This window comes from Oncorhynchus tshawytscha, linkage group LG31 (genome assembly GCF_018296145.1).
Source record: "Oncorhynchus tshawytscha isolate Ot180627B linkage group LG31, Otsh_v2.0, whole genome shotgun sequence".
NCBI classification, from domain to species: Eukaryota; Metazoa; Chordata; class Actinopteri; order Salmoniformes; family Salmonidae; genus Oncorhynchus; species Oncorhynchus tshawytscha.
This window is the reverse complement of record NC_056459.1, coordinates 1,105,916-1,121,702: the sequence shown is the minus strand read 5'-3', so window position 1 is coordinate 1,121,702 and position 15,787 is coordinate 1,105,916. Positions and strand designations below refer to the sequence as shown.

Here is a 15,787-nt window from a genome sequence, read left to right as displayed (position 1 = left end):
GGTACCCATTTGATTAGGTGTTTAGGAGCCTTATGGCTTGAGAGTAGAAGCTGTTTAGAAGCCTTGGCGCTCCGGTACCACTTGCCGTGCGGCAGCAGAGAGAACAGTCTGACTAGGGTGGCTGGACTAGGACCTTCCTCTGACACCACCTGGTATAGAGGTCGTGGATGGCAGGAAGCTTGGCACCGGCGATGTACTGGGCTGTGCGCAATACCCTCTGTAGTGCCTTGCGGTCGGAGGCCGAGCAGTTGCCATACCAGGCAGTGACATAACCCGTCAGGATGCTCTTGATGGTGCAGCTCTAAAAACCATTTGAAGATCTGAGGACTCATGCCAAATGTTGTCGTGCCCTCTTCACAACTGTCATGGTGTGCTTGGGCCATGTTAGTTTGTTGGTGATGTGGACACCAAGGAACTTGAAGCTCTCAACCTGCTCCACTACAGCCCCGTCGATGAGAATGGGGACGTGCTCGGTCCTCCTTTTCCTGAAGTCCACAATCATCTCCGTCGTCTTGATCACGTTGAGGGAGAGGTTGTTGTCCTTGCACCACATGGCCAGGTCTCTGACCTCCTCCCTTTAGGCTGTCTCATCATTGTCGATGATCAGGCCTACCACTGCTGTGTCATCAGCAAACTTAATGATGGTGTTGGAGTCGTGCCTGGCCCTACAGTCATGAGTGAACAGGGAGTACAGGAAGGGACTGAGCATGCACCCAAGGGGCCCTAGTGTTGAGGATCAGTGTGGCGGATGTGTTGTTACCTACCCATACCACCTGGGGGCGGCCCATCTGGAAGTCCAGGATGTGTTTAGTCCCAGGGTCCTTAGCTTAGTGATGAGCTTTGAGGGCACAAATAGTGTGAATGTTGACGTGTTTAAAGGTCTTACTCACATCGACTGTGGAGATAGTGATCACACTGTTTCCCGGAAAAGCTGATGCTCTCATGCATGTTTCATTGTTACTTGCCTCGAAGCCAGCATAGAAGTTATTTAGCTCGTCTGGTAGGCTCGTGTCACAGGGCAGCTCTCAGCTGTGCTTCCCTTTGTAGTCTAATAGTTTGCAAGCCCTGCCACATCCGACGTGCATCGGAGCCGGTGTAGTACAATTCGAACTTAGTCCTGTATTGACACTTTGCCTGTTTGATGGTTCAACAGAGGGCATAGCAGGATTTCTTATAAGCTTCCGGGTTAGAGTCCCGCTCCTTGAAAGCAGCAGCTTTACCCTTTAGCTCAGTGCGAATGTTGCCTGTAGATCAATGGCTTCTGGTTGGGGTATGTATGTACAGTCAGTGGGGACGACGTCATCGCACTTATTGATGAAGCCAGTGACTGAGGTGGTGTACTCAATGCCATCGGAAGAATCTCAGGACATATTCTTGTCTGTGCTAGCAAAACAGTCCTGTAGTTTAGCATCTGCTTCATCTGACCACTTTTTTATAGACCCGAGTCACTGGTGCGTAATGCTTTCATTTTTGCTTGGAATCAGGAGGATAGAATTATGGTCAGATTTGCCAAATGGAGGGCGAGGGAGAGCTTTGTACACATCTGTGTGTGGAGTAAAGGTGGTCTCGAGTTTTCCCCCCTCTGGTTGCACATTAAACATGCTGATAGAAATTAGGTAAAACGGAATTAAGTTTCCCTGCATTAAAGTCTCCGGCCACTAGGAGCGCCACCTCTGGATGTGCATTTTCCTGTTTGCTTATGGCGGAATATTGAGTGCAGTCTTAGTGCCAGCGTCGGTCTGTGGTAGTATGTAGACCGCTACAAAAAAACACAGATATACTCTAGGTAGATGGTGTGGTCTACAGCTTATCATGAGATACTACCTCAGGTGAGCAAAACCTTGAGACTTCCTTAGATATAGTGCAACAGCTGCTGTTTACAAATATGCACAGGCCCCCGCCCCATGTCTTACCAGAGGCTGCTGTTCTATCCTGCCGATAGAACAGCAGTGTATAACCCGCCAGCTGCAAGTTATTAATGTCGTCCTTCAGCACACGACTCGGTGAAACATAAGATATTACAGTTTTTAATGTCCCGTTGGTAGGATACACGTGCTTTCAGTTCGTCCCATTTATTTTCCAGCGATTGAACGATAACTAACAGTACGGATGGCAAAGGCAGATAAGCCACTCGTCGCCTGGTCCTCACCTGGCACCCAGATCTCTTTCTGCGAGATCTCGCTTTCTTTCTCCAGCGAATGACAGGGATGAGGGGCTGTACGGGTGTTTGGAGTATATCCTTCCCATCCGACTCATTAAGGAAAAATTATTCGTTCGATTCGAGGTGACTAATCGTTGTCCTGATGTCCAAAAAGCTCATTTCGGTCATAAGAGACGGTAGCAGCAACATTATGTACAAAATAAGTTAACCTCTAGCGTCACGCAATCCCTTATTCGGGAGCGTAATTATAGCCTCAAGCTCATTACCATAACGCAACGTTAACTATTCATGAAAATCGCAAATGAAATGAAAGAAATATATTCACTCACAAGCTTAGCCTTTTGTTAACAACACAGTCATCTCAGATTTTCAAAATATGCTTTTCAACCATAGCTACACAAGCATTTGTGTAAGAGTATTGATAGCTAGCATAGCATTAAGCCTAGCATTCAGCAGGCAACATTTTCACAAAAACAAGAAAAGCCTTCAAATAAAATAATTTACCTTTGAAGAACTTCGGATGTTTTCAATGAGGAGACTCGGATAGCAAATGTTCATTTTTTCCAAAAATATTATTTGTGTAGGAGAAATCGCTCCGTTTTGTTCATCACGTTTGGCTAAGAAAAAAAAATCAGAAAATGCAGTCTCTACAACGCCGAACTTTTTACCAAATTAACTCCATAATATCGACAGAAACATAGCAAACGTTGTTTAGAATCAATCCTCAAGGTGTTTCACATATCTATTCAATAAATCATTCGTGGCAGCTGTGTTTCTCCTCGAAGCAAACGAAAAATACACGCAGCTGGAGATTACGCAATAATTGCAACGGAGGACACCAAGCGGCCACCTGGTAGATGTAGTCTCTTATGGTCAATCTTCCAATGATTTGCCTACAAATACGTCACAATGCTGTCGACACCTTGGGGAAACGACAGAAAGTCTAATCCTTCAACTCTACCTGTCAGATAACTACATTTCAAGGATTGCGTTCAATGGATCTTGTTGTGGTCCAACTCAAAAGGAGAAGCCCGATTGTGCATCGACCTATACTTTCATCCATACACAGACAGCCATATAAGGAGACATTGGAAGACAGCGCATTCAAAATCTGGGGCACTTCCTGTATGAAATTTCATCTTGGTTTCACCTGTAACATTAGTTCTGTGGCACTCACAGACAATATCTTTGCAGATTTGGAAACGTCAGTGTTTTCTTTCCCAAGCTGTCAATGATATGCATAGTCGAGCATCTTTTCGTGACAAAATATCTTCTTTAAAACGGGAACGTTTTTTTATCCATAAATTAAAAGAGCGCCCCCTATATCCAAGAAGTTAAACAAAGCGAAAAAAACTAACAAAATAGCAGTTGGTTAAGAACCAATAAAACTGCGGCCATCCACACCGGCGCCATTATACTTAAGTCGTGTGCGTCAAATTGGCTCATTCATCTCCCCTGTAACTATTACCCAGGTCGTTGCTGTAAATGAGAATGTGTTCAGTCAACTTACCTGATAAAATGTGGATTCAATTAAAAATAAAACACTGTACTATGAACATCAACAATACATAAGCATCAAACAGAGACAGACACAGGCGGCTAGAAAACCCCCCACAAAAACACAGCCAGGGTCAGGAAACATAGGCTCACCTGAGCAGAGCAGAGCCTCCTCTTCCTCCTCCCTCCTAAATCTCTGGGACCAAGCTTTACCGATCCAGACAGGGGCTGAAAGAGACAAGGGTGTAACAATTAAAAACTTACCTTTCAGTAAGTTACCTTTTCAGTGCCATAGCAGGTGCTGATACGATATGTCAAATCAAGTTAAAGTTTATTTGTCACATGCGCCAGTTTAATGCTTACATACAGGCTCTAACCAATAGTGCAAAAAAAGGTATTAGGTAAACAATAAGTAGGTAAAGAAATAAAACAGTAAAATGACAGGCTATATACAGTCGCGAGGCTACATACAGACACCGGTTAGTCAGGCTGATTAAGGTGGTATGTACATTTAGATGTACATAATGTGGGGCGGCAGGGTAGCCTAGTGGTTACTGTTGGACTAGTAACCGAAAGGTTGCAAGTTCAAATCCCCGAGCTGACAAGGTACAAATCTGTCGTTCTGCCCCTGAACAGGCAGTAAACCCACTGTTCCTAGGCCTAGGCCGTCATTGAAAATAAGAATTTGTTCTTAAGTTAAATAAATAAATAAAAGATATGGTTAAAGTGACTATGCATATATGATGAACAGAGAGTAGCAGTAGCGTAAAAGAGGGGTTGGCGGGTGGTGGGTGAGACACAAGGCAGATAGCCCGGGTTAGCCAAAGTGCGGGAGCACTGGTTGGTCGGCCCAATTGAGGTAGTATGTACACAAATGTATAGTTAAAGTGACTTGGCATATATGATAAACAGAGAGTAGCCGCAGCGCTTCTCATGATTCTACAGTGCCTTCAGAAAGTTCACACACCTAGACTTTTTCCACTTTGTAGTTACAGGCTGAATTTTTTATTGATTAAAATTAAATTTGTCACTGGCCTACACACAACCCTATAATGTCAAAGTGGAGTTATTTTTTACAATCTTTACAAAAATGTTTTGGGGGAAAAGCTTGAATCAAAGCTTGAATCATGTCTTGAATCAATAGGTATTCAACCCCTTTGTTTTGGCAAACCTAAATAAGTTCAACAGTAAAAATGTGCTTAACAAGTCACGTAATAAGTTGCATGTACTCACTCCGGGGGAGGAGGGGGTACTGCTAAGCTATATGGAATTGTTTTAAGAACATCATACCAGGGAGCATTTTGATTTAGAATTTTAAGACTACAACATGAGGGGGGGGTTCACAACATGGAACAACAGACAGTCCCCCAAAATATCAAAAGGAATTTTGTTCCAAAGTGTCATATCTGAGAGCCATAAGAAAGATTATTTTTTTAGGTTTGGACACACCTACTCATTCAAGGGTTTTTCTTTAGTGAAGACATCAAAACTATGAAATAACACATGGAATCATGTAGCAACCCCCCACCCCCCAAAAAAGTGTTAAATCAATATATATTTTATATTTGAGATTCTTCAAAGTAGCCAACCTTTGCCTTGATGACAGCGTTGCACACTATTGGCATTTTCAGGACCCGGTCTTTAAAAGATAGTTCGTAAAAATCCAAATAACTTCACAGATCTTCATTGTAAAGTGTTTAAACACTGGTTTCCCATGATTGTTCAATGAACCATAAACAATTATTGAACATGCACCTGTGGAACGGTCGTTAAGACACTAACAGCTTACAGACGGTAGGCAATTTCTACTGACTCTGAAAAACACCAAAAGAAAGATGCCCAGCGTCCCTGCTCATCTGCGTGAACGTGCCTTAGGCATGTTGCAAGGAGGCATGAGAACTGCAGATGTGGCCAGGGCAATAAATTGCAACATCCTAAGACAGCGCTACAGGGAGACGGACAGCTGATCGTCCTCGCAGTGTCAGACCACGTGTAACAACCAGAGGTCGACCGATCAATCGGAATGGCCGATTAATTAGGGCCGATTTCATGTTTTCATAACAATCGGAAATCGGTATTTTTGGGCGACGATTTACAGTTTTTTGGTGGGGGGGGGTATACCTTTATTTAATTAGGCAAGTCAGTTAAGAACACATTCTTATTTTCAATTACGGCCTAGGAACGGTGGTGTAACTGCCTCGTTCAGGGGCAGAACGACAGAATTTCACCGTGTCAGCTCAGGGGATCCAATCTTGCAACATTACAGTGAACTAGACCAACGCAATAACGACCTGCCTCTCTCTCGTTGCACTCCACAAGGAGACTGCCTGTTACGCAAATGCAGTAAGCCAAGGTAAGTTGCTAGCTACCATTAAACCTATCTTATAAAAAAACAATCATAATCACTAGTTAACTACACATGGTTGATATTACAAGATATTATCTTGCGTGTCCTGCGTTGCATATAATCTGACTGAGCATACAAGTATCTAAGTATCTGACTGAGCGGTGGTAGGCAGAAGCAGGCTCGTAAGCATTCATTCAATCAGCACTTTCGTGCGTTTTGCCAGCAGCTCTTCGTTGTGCTTCAAGCGTTGCGCTGTTTATGACTTCAAGCCTATCAACTCCCGAGATGAGGCTGGTGTAACCGAAGTGAAATGGCTAGCTAGTTAGCTCTCGCTAATAGCGTTTCAAATTTCACTCGCTCTGAGCCTTCTAGTAGACGTTCCCCTTGCTCTGCATGGGTAACGCTGCTTCGATGGTGGCCGTTGTCATTGTGTTGCTGTTCGAGCCCAGGGAGGAGCGAGGAGAGGGACGGAAGCTATACTGTTACACGGGCAATACTAAAGTGTCTATAAGAACATCTAATAGTCAAAGGTTAATGAAATACAAATGGTATAGAGGGAAATAGTTCTATAATAACTACAATCTAAAACTTCTTGCCTGGGAATATTGAAGACTCATGTTAAAAGGAACCACCAGCTTTCAAATGTTCTCATGTTCTGAGCAAGGAACTGAAACGTTAGCTGTCTTACATAGCACTTTTACTTTCTTCTCCAACACTTTGTTTTTGCATTATTTAAACCAAATTGAACATGTTTCATTATTTACTTGAGGCTAAATTGATTTTATTGATGTATTATATTAAGTTAAGTGTTCATTCAGTATTGTTGTAATTGTCATTATTACAAATAAATAAAAAATAATAATAAATAAATAATTATATATATATATATATATATATTATTTTTTTAAATCGGCCTTTTTGGTCCTCCAATAATTCGGTATCGGTGTTGAAAAATCATAATCGGTCGACCTCTAGTAACAACACCTGCATAGGATCGGTACATCCAAACATCACACCTGCAGGACAGGTACAGGACGGCAACAACAACTGCCCAAGTTACACCAGGAACGCACAATCCCTCCATCAGTGTTCAGACTGTCCGCAATAGGCTGAGAGAGGCTGGACTGAGGGCTTGTAAGGCCTGTTGTAAAGGCAGACACCACCGACAACAAAGTCACCTATGGGCACTGCCTCCACTCTTCACTGTCGCGGTTTTGTCTCACCAGGTATGATGGTCGGATTGTAGCCTAGTGGTTAGAGCATTGGACTAGTAACCGAAAGGTTGCAAGTTCAAATCCCCAAGCTGACAAGGTACAAAATCTGTCGTTCTGCCCTTGAACAGGCAGTTAACCCACTGTTTCTAGGCAGTCATTAAAAATAAGAATTTGTTCTTAACTGACTTGCCTAGTAAAATAAAGGTAAAAAAATATATATATAAAAAAAAAATCGCGATTATCGTCGAAGGAATGAGCGTTACACCGAGGCCTGTACTCTGGAGCGGGATCGATTTGGAGGTGGAGGGTCCGTCATGGTCTGGGGCTGTGTGTTACAGCATCATCGAACTGAGCTTGTTGTCATTGCAGGCAATCTCAATGCTGTGCGTTACAGGGAAGACATCCTCCTCCCTCATGTGGTACCCTTCCTGCAGGCTCATCCTGACATGACCCTATAGCATGACAATGCCACCAGCCATACTGCTAGCTCTGTGAGTGATTTCCTGCAAGACAGGAATGTCAGTGTTCTGCCATGGCCAGTGAAGAGCCAGGATTTCAATCCCATTGAGCATGTCCGAGATCTGTTGGATCGGACAGTGAGAGCTAGGGCCATTCCCCCAAGAAATGTACACTATAGCATGACTCTATAGTTCCTGGACCATGGTGGAAGCGTGGGGTAACATCTCACAGCAAGAACTGGCAAATCTGGTGCAGTCCATGAGGAAGAGATTCACTGCAGTACTTAATGCAGCTGGTGGCCACACCAGATACTGACTGTTACTTTAAGATATTTTTTTTAATACAAGGCCATCCCTCCCCCACAACTACTAATTGGCAGCAGAGAAACGGAAGGAAAGGCGGCCAAAGGAATAATTGGCTTTGGGGGTGACCAGCGAGATATACCTGCTGGAGCGCGTGCTACGGGTGGGTGCTGCTATGGTAACCAGTGAGCTGAGATAAGGCAGGGCTTTACCTAGCAAAGATTTGTAGATGACCTGGAGCCAGCGGGTTTGGCGACGAGTATGAAGCGAGGGCCAGCAAATGAGAGCGTACAGGTCGCAGTGGTGGGTAGTATATGGGGCGCTGGTGACAAAACGGATGGCACTGTGTTAGAGGCTATTTTGTAAATAACATCACCGAAATCGAGGATTGGTCTGATGGTCAGTTTTACAAGGGTGTTTGGCAGCATGAGTGAAAGATGCTTTGTTGCGAAATAGGAAGCCGATTCTAGATTTAATTTTGGATTGGAGATGCTTAACTTTTTAGTGACCGGGGGGCAGTATTAGGAAATTCGGATGAATGACGTGCCCAAAGTAAACTGCCTGTTACTCAGGGCCATAAGCTAGTATATGCATTACTTGGTAGAATTGGTTAGAAAACACTCTGCAGTTTCTAAAACTGTTAAAATAATGTATATGTGAGTATAACATAACTGATATGGAGGGCAAAAATCAGAGGAAAATCCATACAGGAAGTGGGATTTATTTTGATATGAGTGGTTTTCCATTGAATGCCTATTGACTATGTAATTGGTTAGGGCCCCGATTGTAGTTCCTATGGCAACAGCCCTGCTTATTCAGGGTGAATCAATGGCTGCATCTGGAACGACACCCTATTCCCCAAGTTGTGCACTACTTTTGACCAGAGCCCATAGGCCACAATTTAGAGAATAGGGTGCCATTTGGGACGCAGACATGGTAAATCAAGGTCACCGATTCTCACCTGTGATGACTTCATTGTTTTTTCTTGGTCGATCTTTACAAGCTGCAGTCTGGCTCTCTTCAGCTGGCCGATCTTAATGAGTTGGACCTTGGCCCTCTTCAGCAGATGGAACATCCTCTTGTTGATGCTGGTGAGGTTGCTCCGATGGCTGGTGCCCCCCTGTTCCACCACCACCCCATCATCAGCCTGGCTTTCTCCTTCGTAATCCTTGTCAGCAGCAGCCTCCGACCCTGGGGAGAAGAATCAGGCAAGTGTCCCTCTGACTAATTTGCAAAGGCTGACATCAAACCTGCAAATGGCAACTTATTCCCTATATCGTGCACTACTTTTTACCAGAGCCCTCTGGCAAGCAACACTGCAAGCTATACTGCTGCATCCTATGGGAATATGTGGAATTCAGACCCCTTGACTTTTTCCACTGTTACATTAGAGCCTTATATTCTACAATGGATTAAAAATGTTTTCCGCCCTCATCAATCTACACACAATTCCTCATAATGACAAAGCAAATAAAGTTTAAATGTTTGCAAAACTGAAATATACCATTTACATAAGTAATCAGACCCTTTACTTTGTACTTTGTTGAAGCACCTTTGGCAGCGATTGCAGCCTAGATAGACTTTTTGGGTATGATGCTACAAGCTTGGAACATCTGTATTTGGGGAGTTTCTCCCATTCTTCTTTGCAGATCCTCTCAAGCTCTGCCACGTTGGATGTGGATCGTCACTGCACAGCTATTTTCAGGTCGCTCCAGATTTGTTAGATGGGGATCAAGTCCGGGCTCTGGCTGGCCCACTCAAGGACATTGAGACTTGTCCCGAAGACAGTCCTGCGTTGTCTGAATATAAAGGGTCTGAATACTTATGTAAATAAGGTATCTGTTTTTTATATTTTAGAAATTTGCTAAAATGTCTAAAAACCTGTTTTCACTTTGTCATTGTGGGGCATTCCGTATAGATTGATGAGGATTTTTTTTTTAATTTAATCCATTTTAGAATAATGCTGTAACGTAACAAAATGTGGAAAAGGGTCTGAATTACTTTCCGAACGCACTGTATTTGCATGACAACATCTAAGAATTCTACTTTAAAATCAGTCCAAATAATTTTCTGGAATAAGAAAATAGATGTTTGATAAATCTATTAGTTCCTATAGATCCATTAAGCAGAGCACAGAAAAGGCCTTACCTTGGACATTTTCTCTGTCATTTGCTGCCTCCTCCAGAGTCCCAGATGAAGCAGCTTGAGATGCAGCAGCATCGTTACTGACTAGCACCGCCAGTTTCCTCACAACCCCAGGAGAGTTGAGGTCCTCCATCTTCAGCTTGAACCTCCCCCTCTTCCTAACCGGCGAGGTCAAACATAGGTACTCCTGGACTTCTTCTGTGGTTTCACCATCAGCAGCACTAAGGCCTTTCTTCTTCTTCTGGGCCAGGCTGAGTGTCAGCTTCTTGAGTCTCTCGTAGACCTCGAGGTGGGATGAGCCTGGGCTTGAGGAAAGGCTGGTCTTAAGTGTTTTTTTACAGGTTGAGCCGTCAACTTCAGGTTTGAACTCATTTTGACCTGGAATTTGAGACAAGTTGTCAATGTCATCATTGTCTGAATCATAAAAGGATAGGCTCATGGCATCCTCCTCCACCTTGTATTGGCACTTTTTTTTCAGGGATCCCCTAGGCAAGGATATGATCTCGTCATGGAGGAACCTCTTGGGTGCCTTAATGACACGTGAAGACCTGGCGCTCACCACAGGCAAGGAGATGTTACTGCTGCCTCCTTGTTGGATCTCTCCAGGGGACAGGAGAGGCTTGCCCTCTGTCCCGGTTCTCTCCCACTGCGCCTCCTGTCCCGCCTGCTTCACTGGGGTTGGAAGCGACTCTGGCACGTAGGTGTCGAAGACAACCTTACGACGAAAGCGTTTCACGACAGAATCTGGCGGACAAAGTTTCTGCACATTACTGGGCTTCCTCCTGAAGCCAAATATGGACTTACGCTTATATGGTGCTGGTTTCTTTCTTTCCAGGGGTATTGCTGGCTCCTGACAAAGCTCAGCACCAACCTCAGGGGAATCCCCAGTTCCCCTAGACACCCTATCCCTCTGCTGCTTATTCACAGGTTTAGGAGACAGTGCTACTCCTTGAGAGGCGGTGTGGTGATTCGTGGTCTTCTGTCCATTTCTAGACTGAGCTTCACCCTTGTCCCCTTGCTGAGATCCTTTTCTTCTCTTCCCAGACCTCTGTGGCTTAACTATGTCTGTTTCACTATCGTCTGCTGTTACCTCCCCAGCCTCTTTGACCTTGGAAGTCTTCCCTTTGCCCTTGACCACTGTCAGGGTCCACACCAGTTTACCCTGCTTGTTTCTGCTGGTTTGGGGTCGGACTATGCTGGATCCTGAGCCTCCACCGCCTACCTTAGTTGTTTGTTCTTGCCTGTTCCTCTTTCTGGCTGTTGAAGATGATTCCACCGCTTTCCTTCCCCTTTTCCAGTCAGAGCCATCGGATTTCTCACTGCCCTTGCTTTTTGAGGCCTTTGTCCCAGTAGCATGCTTTCCTGTAGACTTAACCCCCGAACTGATGGATTTCTTTTGGCCTGCCAGTTTGGCAATTATTTTGGGTTTCACAGCATTTTCTTCCTGACCCTCTCCAACCTCTTCTTCAGAGACCTTGCCTCCACTTTTCTTAAGCTTTGCTGTAAGTTCTGGAGCTAGGGGAGGCTTTTTTGGCTTTAATAATGATGATTGGAAAGGACTGCCTAGAAACAAGAGGGAAACATGTCTTAATACGAATAGACTAATGTCAGACAATAACTTGATCATGCATATTATCAGGTTTGCTACCAAAGCAATACATAGCAAATAGGAAGGCTACTGCATATTTCTGCTAGGAAATGTGATAATTCCTGAGCACAGGTGATCTCACATTACTGTTCCTCATTAGCCTACTTACTTTTAGAGATATTGCGTGCTGAGAGTGTAGGCCGGTATTCCGTCCCAAACCCAGAGAAATCCTCATCCTAACACAGGAAAACAGGGTAGGAATGTGTTGAACAAAAAAATGTAATACTGACCCTAACAACCACAATATGCTACACGAATACTTAGCAGGTATACCACACAACACCTAATAATCAGCCAATGTATATGTCTTTTCAATTAATAATTAAAATGTTTAGCCCGAATCGATCTTAAATCACAGGGTTGGGATCAGATTAATCCATGGACAGCAGCCCCGGTGATATCTGTTTACAAACCATCACACTGAACTGGTTTGAGAGATCAGGATTCAAAATGTAGTGGGGGATAACTGCAAACGGACATGTGTAATTTCAATTATGTCTAGGCTAGTACAAATGCAAAGTGTGATCATTGATCAAACTCCACTTCAGCAGAAAATACAGGCAATCATGAAATGTACACTGTTCATAAATAGAGATCTGAATCCTATTCTACAGCATTACCAGAAGTTGAGGATGTGTAAGAAAAAGACAACTATAAAAAATTGCAAGGCAAAAACAAAATCTCTACACAGTAAACTGCAATCAGCTCACTAACCGAGAGGGCAAGCTGTGTGACAAAAAAACTGCAGAAACGATATCGGGGCCAGACTACATTTTTTTGCTGGGAGTTAAAACTGACAAGATTTAGAAGAGGAAAATAGACAGATCTCAAAGATCTGGGTGATATACAAGAAGCTTTACTGAGAGTGTATAAAGCTACTTACAAACTGGGTGGTTCAAGCCCTGAATGCTGATTGGACGAGAGCCGTGGTATATCAGACCATACACACAGGTAAGACAAAACATTTATTTTTTACTTTACTATTCAGAAAGCATCTCAGAGGAGGAGTGCTGATCTAGGATCAGGTCCCTCCCTCTGTAAACAAGGTAGCACAAGTTAGAATCAGCCCAGCAATGGCCCAAATTCACACAATTCTACCCCCTCCCCCACAACTACTAAAAAAATATTAAATGTAGGTAGTAATATTAATTTAATGTAGGTGCTGTAGTAATAGAAGCTATGAACTGAACTACGAAAGGCCAACATAAAAAAAAGTTCATATTTAAAATCGATGAAATGTACTTTGTGTGGGTGTCATCCATCAACAGGCACCATGTATGGATGTAGCACGGATGCATCCAAATACATTTCACTAGAAAGCAGCTTAAAAAAAACACAGAATAACATTGAAGAAGTTGCATCCATCTGCAGAGTTGATGCGACTGCATAGCAATCAAACAAACAAATACAATGAATAACAAGTCCACTTCTCAACAACCTAACTTCTCTAGCAACCTAACAACAAAGTTCAGGTGGATTAAATATAATTACGAATTAACTTATCAAAAATGTTAACAATCACATTTTAATTGAGATTTACAGTAAATGTGCGCTTGTTTTCTTTGGCAATCGTGGAATAAGCAGAATAAACGTCTCCGTTCCATATATTATCTGGAACTAATGTACGTCAGTGTTTATCCCTTACATGTACGGTACCAGTCATAAGATTGAGTAGGTGTCCATTCAAGTGTTTCTCATATAAATTAAAAAATAAAGCAGTGATCAGCATGTGGGAACTCCTTCAAGACTATTGGAAAAGCATTCCAGGTGAAGCTGGTTGAGAGAATGCCAAGAGTGTGCAAAGCTGTCAGCAAGGCAAAGGGTGGCTACTTTGAAGAATCTAAAATAGATTTTGATTTGTTTAACACTTTGGTTACTACATGAGTCCATGTGTGTTATTTCATAGTTTCGATGTCTTCACTATTATTCTACAATGAAAACAGTAAAAATAAAGAAAACCCTTGAATGAGTAGGTGTGTCCAAACTTTTGACTGGTACTATACATGTGTACAGTGCACTCAGACCTCTTGACTTTGTTACGTTACAGCCTTCTAAAATTAAAAATGCTTTCCCATCAATCTAAACACAATACCCCATAAATTTATAAAAAGAGAAAATACCTTGTATAAATAAGTATTCAGATCATTTGCTATGAGAATCAAAATTGAGCTCAGGTGCATCCTGTTTAAATTGATCATCCTTGAGATGTTTCTACAATTGAGTCCACCTGTGGTCAATTCAATTGATTGGACATGATTTGGAGATGAACACACCTGTATATAAGGTCCCACTGTTGACAGTACATGTCGGAGCTAAAACCAAAACATGAGGTCAAAGGAATTGTCTCTAGAGCTCAGAGACAGGATTGTGTCAAGGCACAGATCTGGGGAAGGGTACAAAAACATTTCTGCAGCATTGAAGATCTTCAAGAACAAAGTGGCCTCCGTCATTCTTAAATGGAAGTTTGGAAACACCAAGACTCTCCCTAGAGTTAACTATTTTCTGCAATCTTTTGTCATGCTGTCAAAAGAAAATTATAATTCCTAATTTTAAGATCAGGCCACACTGTCTCACACCAGTCTCTTATCGTGTGTCCCCTGCCAGGATTCATGGATACAGCTCTCAGATGATAAACATACAGTCCATGCCCTTGAGGATCCTTTAGACGTCCCTAACCCAAAGAAGTTGACATTTAAAACGGTTAAGGATAGGTAAGAGATTTGGTTGTGTGTAAGTTTAGGATAAGGGTTATGGTTTAGGGTAGGGACATCAAGGTTCCCAGATAGCAATGACCATAAACCTATAGGAGCTTTGGCTGCAGGGACTGGCCCAACATTATATACAAATTATACGTTTTAACCATGTGCTGATGCTATACAGTGAACAGGCCTATGTTTGGTTCTAATGGGGGAAAAAAGTTCAACTAAGCTCAACAAACATTTACAACTTATTTCCTTCAAGAATCAATGGGTATGCAGTGCCTAGTGAAAGTCTACACCCTTGAACAGTTTTCCCCTTTAAGAACGAATCATTTTATTGTCCAGCCACACCTGCTCAGGCTCAGGGTTCCAGCATTCAGATTTATTTGGCGAACGGTGGGGGAAGGTGGAGACAGATGGGCTGAGAGTAGAGAGAAAGAGTCTGCTTGTAGAGACAAACAAGAAGACATGTATTGTAGAGCATATCACTTTACATGAGGTTTAAGTGAGGAATGGAGTCAGATGGAAACACTAATCATTCAACCAATAGAATGTTGTTTTACATTATACTTAGTTTTTATTTTATTTTATGGATTTTCTTTTCAGTTAAAGACAGCAGCCGATTCACCCATTGACTGTATAGGGTCAACCATGAATCGTGTTGCAAAACAATTCTATCAACCAGCTTCATGAGGTAGTCACCTGGAATGCATTTCAATTAACAAGTGTGCCTTGTTAAAAGTTCATTTGTGGAATTTCTTTCCTTCTTCATGCATTTGAGCCAATTAGTTGTGTTGTGACATGGTAGGAGTAGGAGCAAGACCACGATGTCTTGCTCCCAGACAAACTAAACAGCTTCTTTGCTCGCTTTGAGGACAATACAGTGCCACCGACACGGCCCGCTTAGAAAAAAAAAAAAATTGGCCAATTAATCGGTATCAGCTTTTTTTGGTCCTCCAATAATCGGTATCAAACAAAAAAATCATAAAATCGGTTAACCTCTAGATTGTACAATCCTATACTAGCACTCAATGGACTAAAATTTGTTTCATTAACCATCTGAATTGGTCAGAAACACGGGGGGAGTACCAAAACAAGTTCTGTGAGACATTGCCAAAAGCTATGAAATCTGGTTGACTGAAAAGCCTTATTTTGAGACTTCATATCCTACCTTATAGCAACAGTAACATTACATTTGGAAAAAATAAAGGAAAACTGTAGTCTATACTTCAAAATACACACATTCCAGGTAAATATGAAAGTAGTTTAATTAGGAAATTAGCTATTTAGTTTAATACTCAGGATGACCTTACTA

At 42.6% G+C, this 15,787-nt stretch overlaps 1 protein-coding gene across 1 annotated transcript in view; it reads right to left on the bottom strand.

Moving 5' to 3' along the window:
- LOC112230014 (histone-lysine N-methyltransferase 2B) overlaps window positions 1-15,787 on the bottom strand; it is an 85,965-nt gene that overhangs the window by 63,141 nt on the left and 7,037 nt on the right. Inside the window, exons 2-5 of the mRNA XM_024396231.2 lie at window positions 11,883-11,949; window positions 10,129-11,688; window positions 8,942-9,171; window positions 3,812-3,886 (exon numbers count right to left, since the gene is read on the bottom strand). Coding sequence (XP_024251999.1) covers window positions 3,812-3,886; window positions 8,942-9,171; window positions 10,129-11,688; window positions 11,883-11,949 — 1,932 coding nt within the window. The remainder of the gene's footprint in view (window positions 1-3,811; window positions 3,887-8,941; window positions 9,172-10,128; window positions 11,689-11,882; window positions 11,950-15,787) is intronic.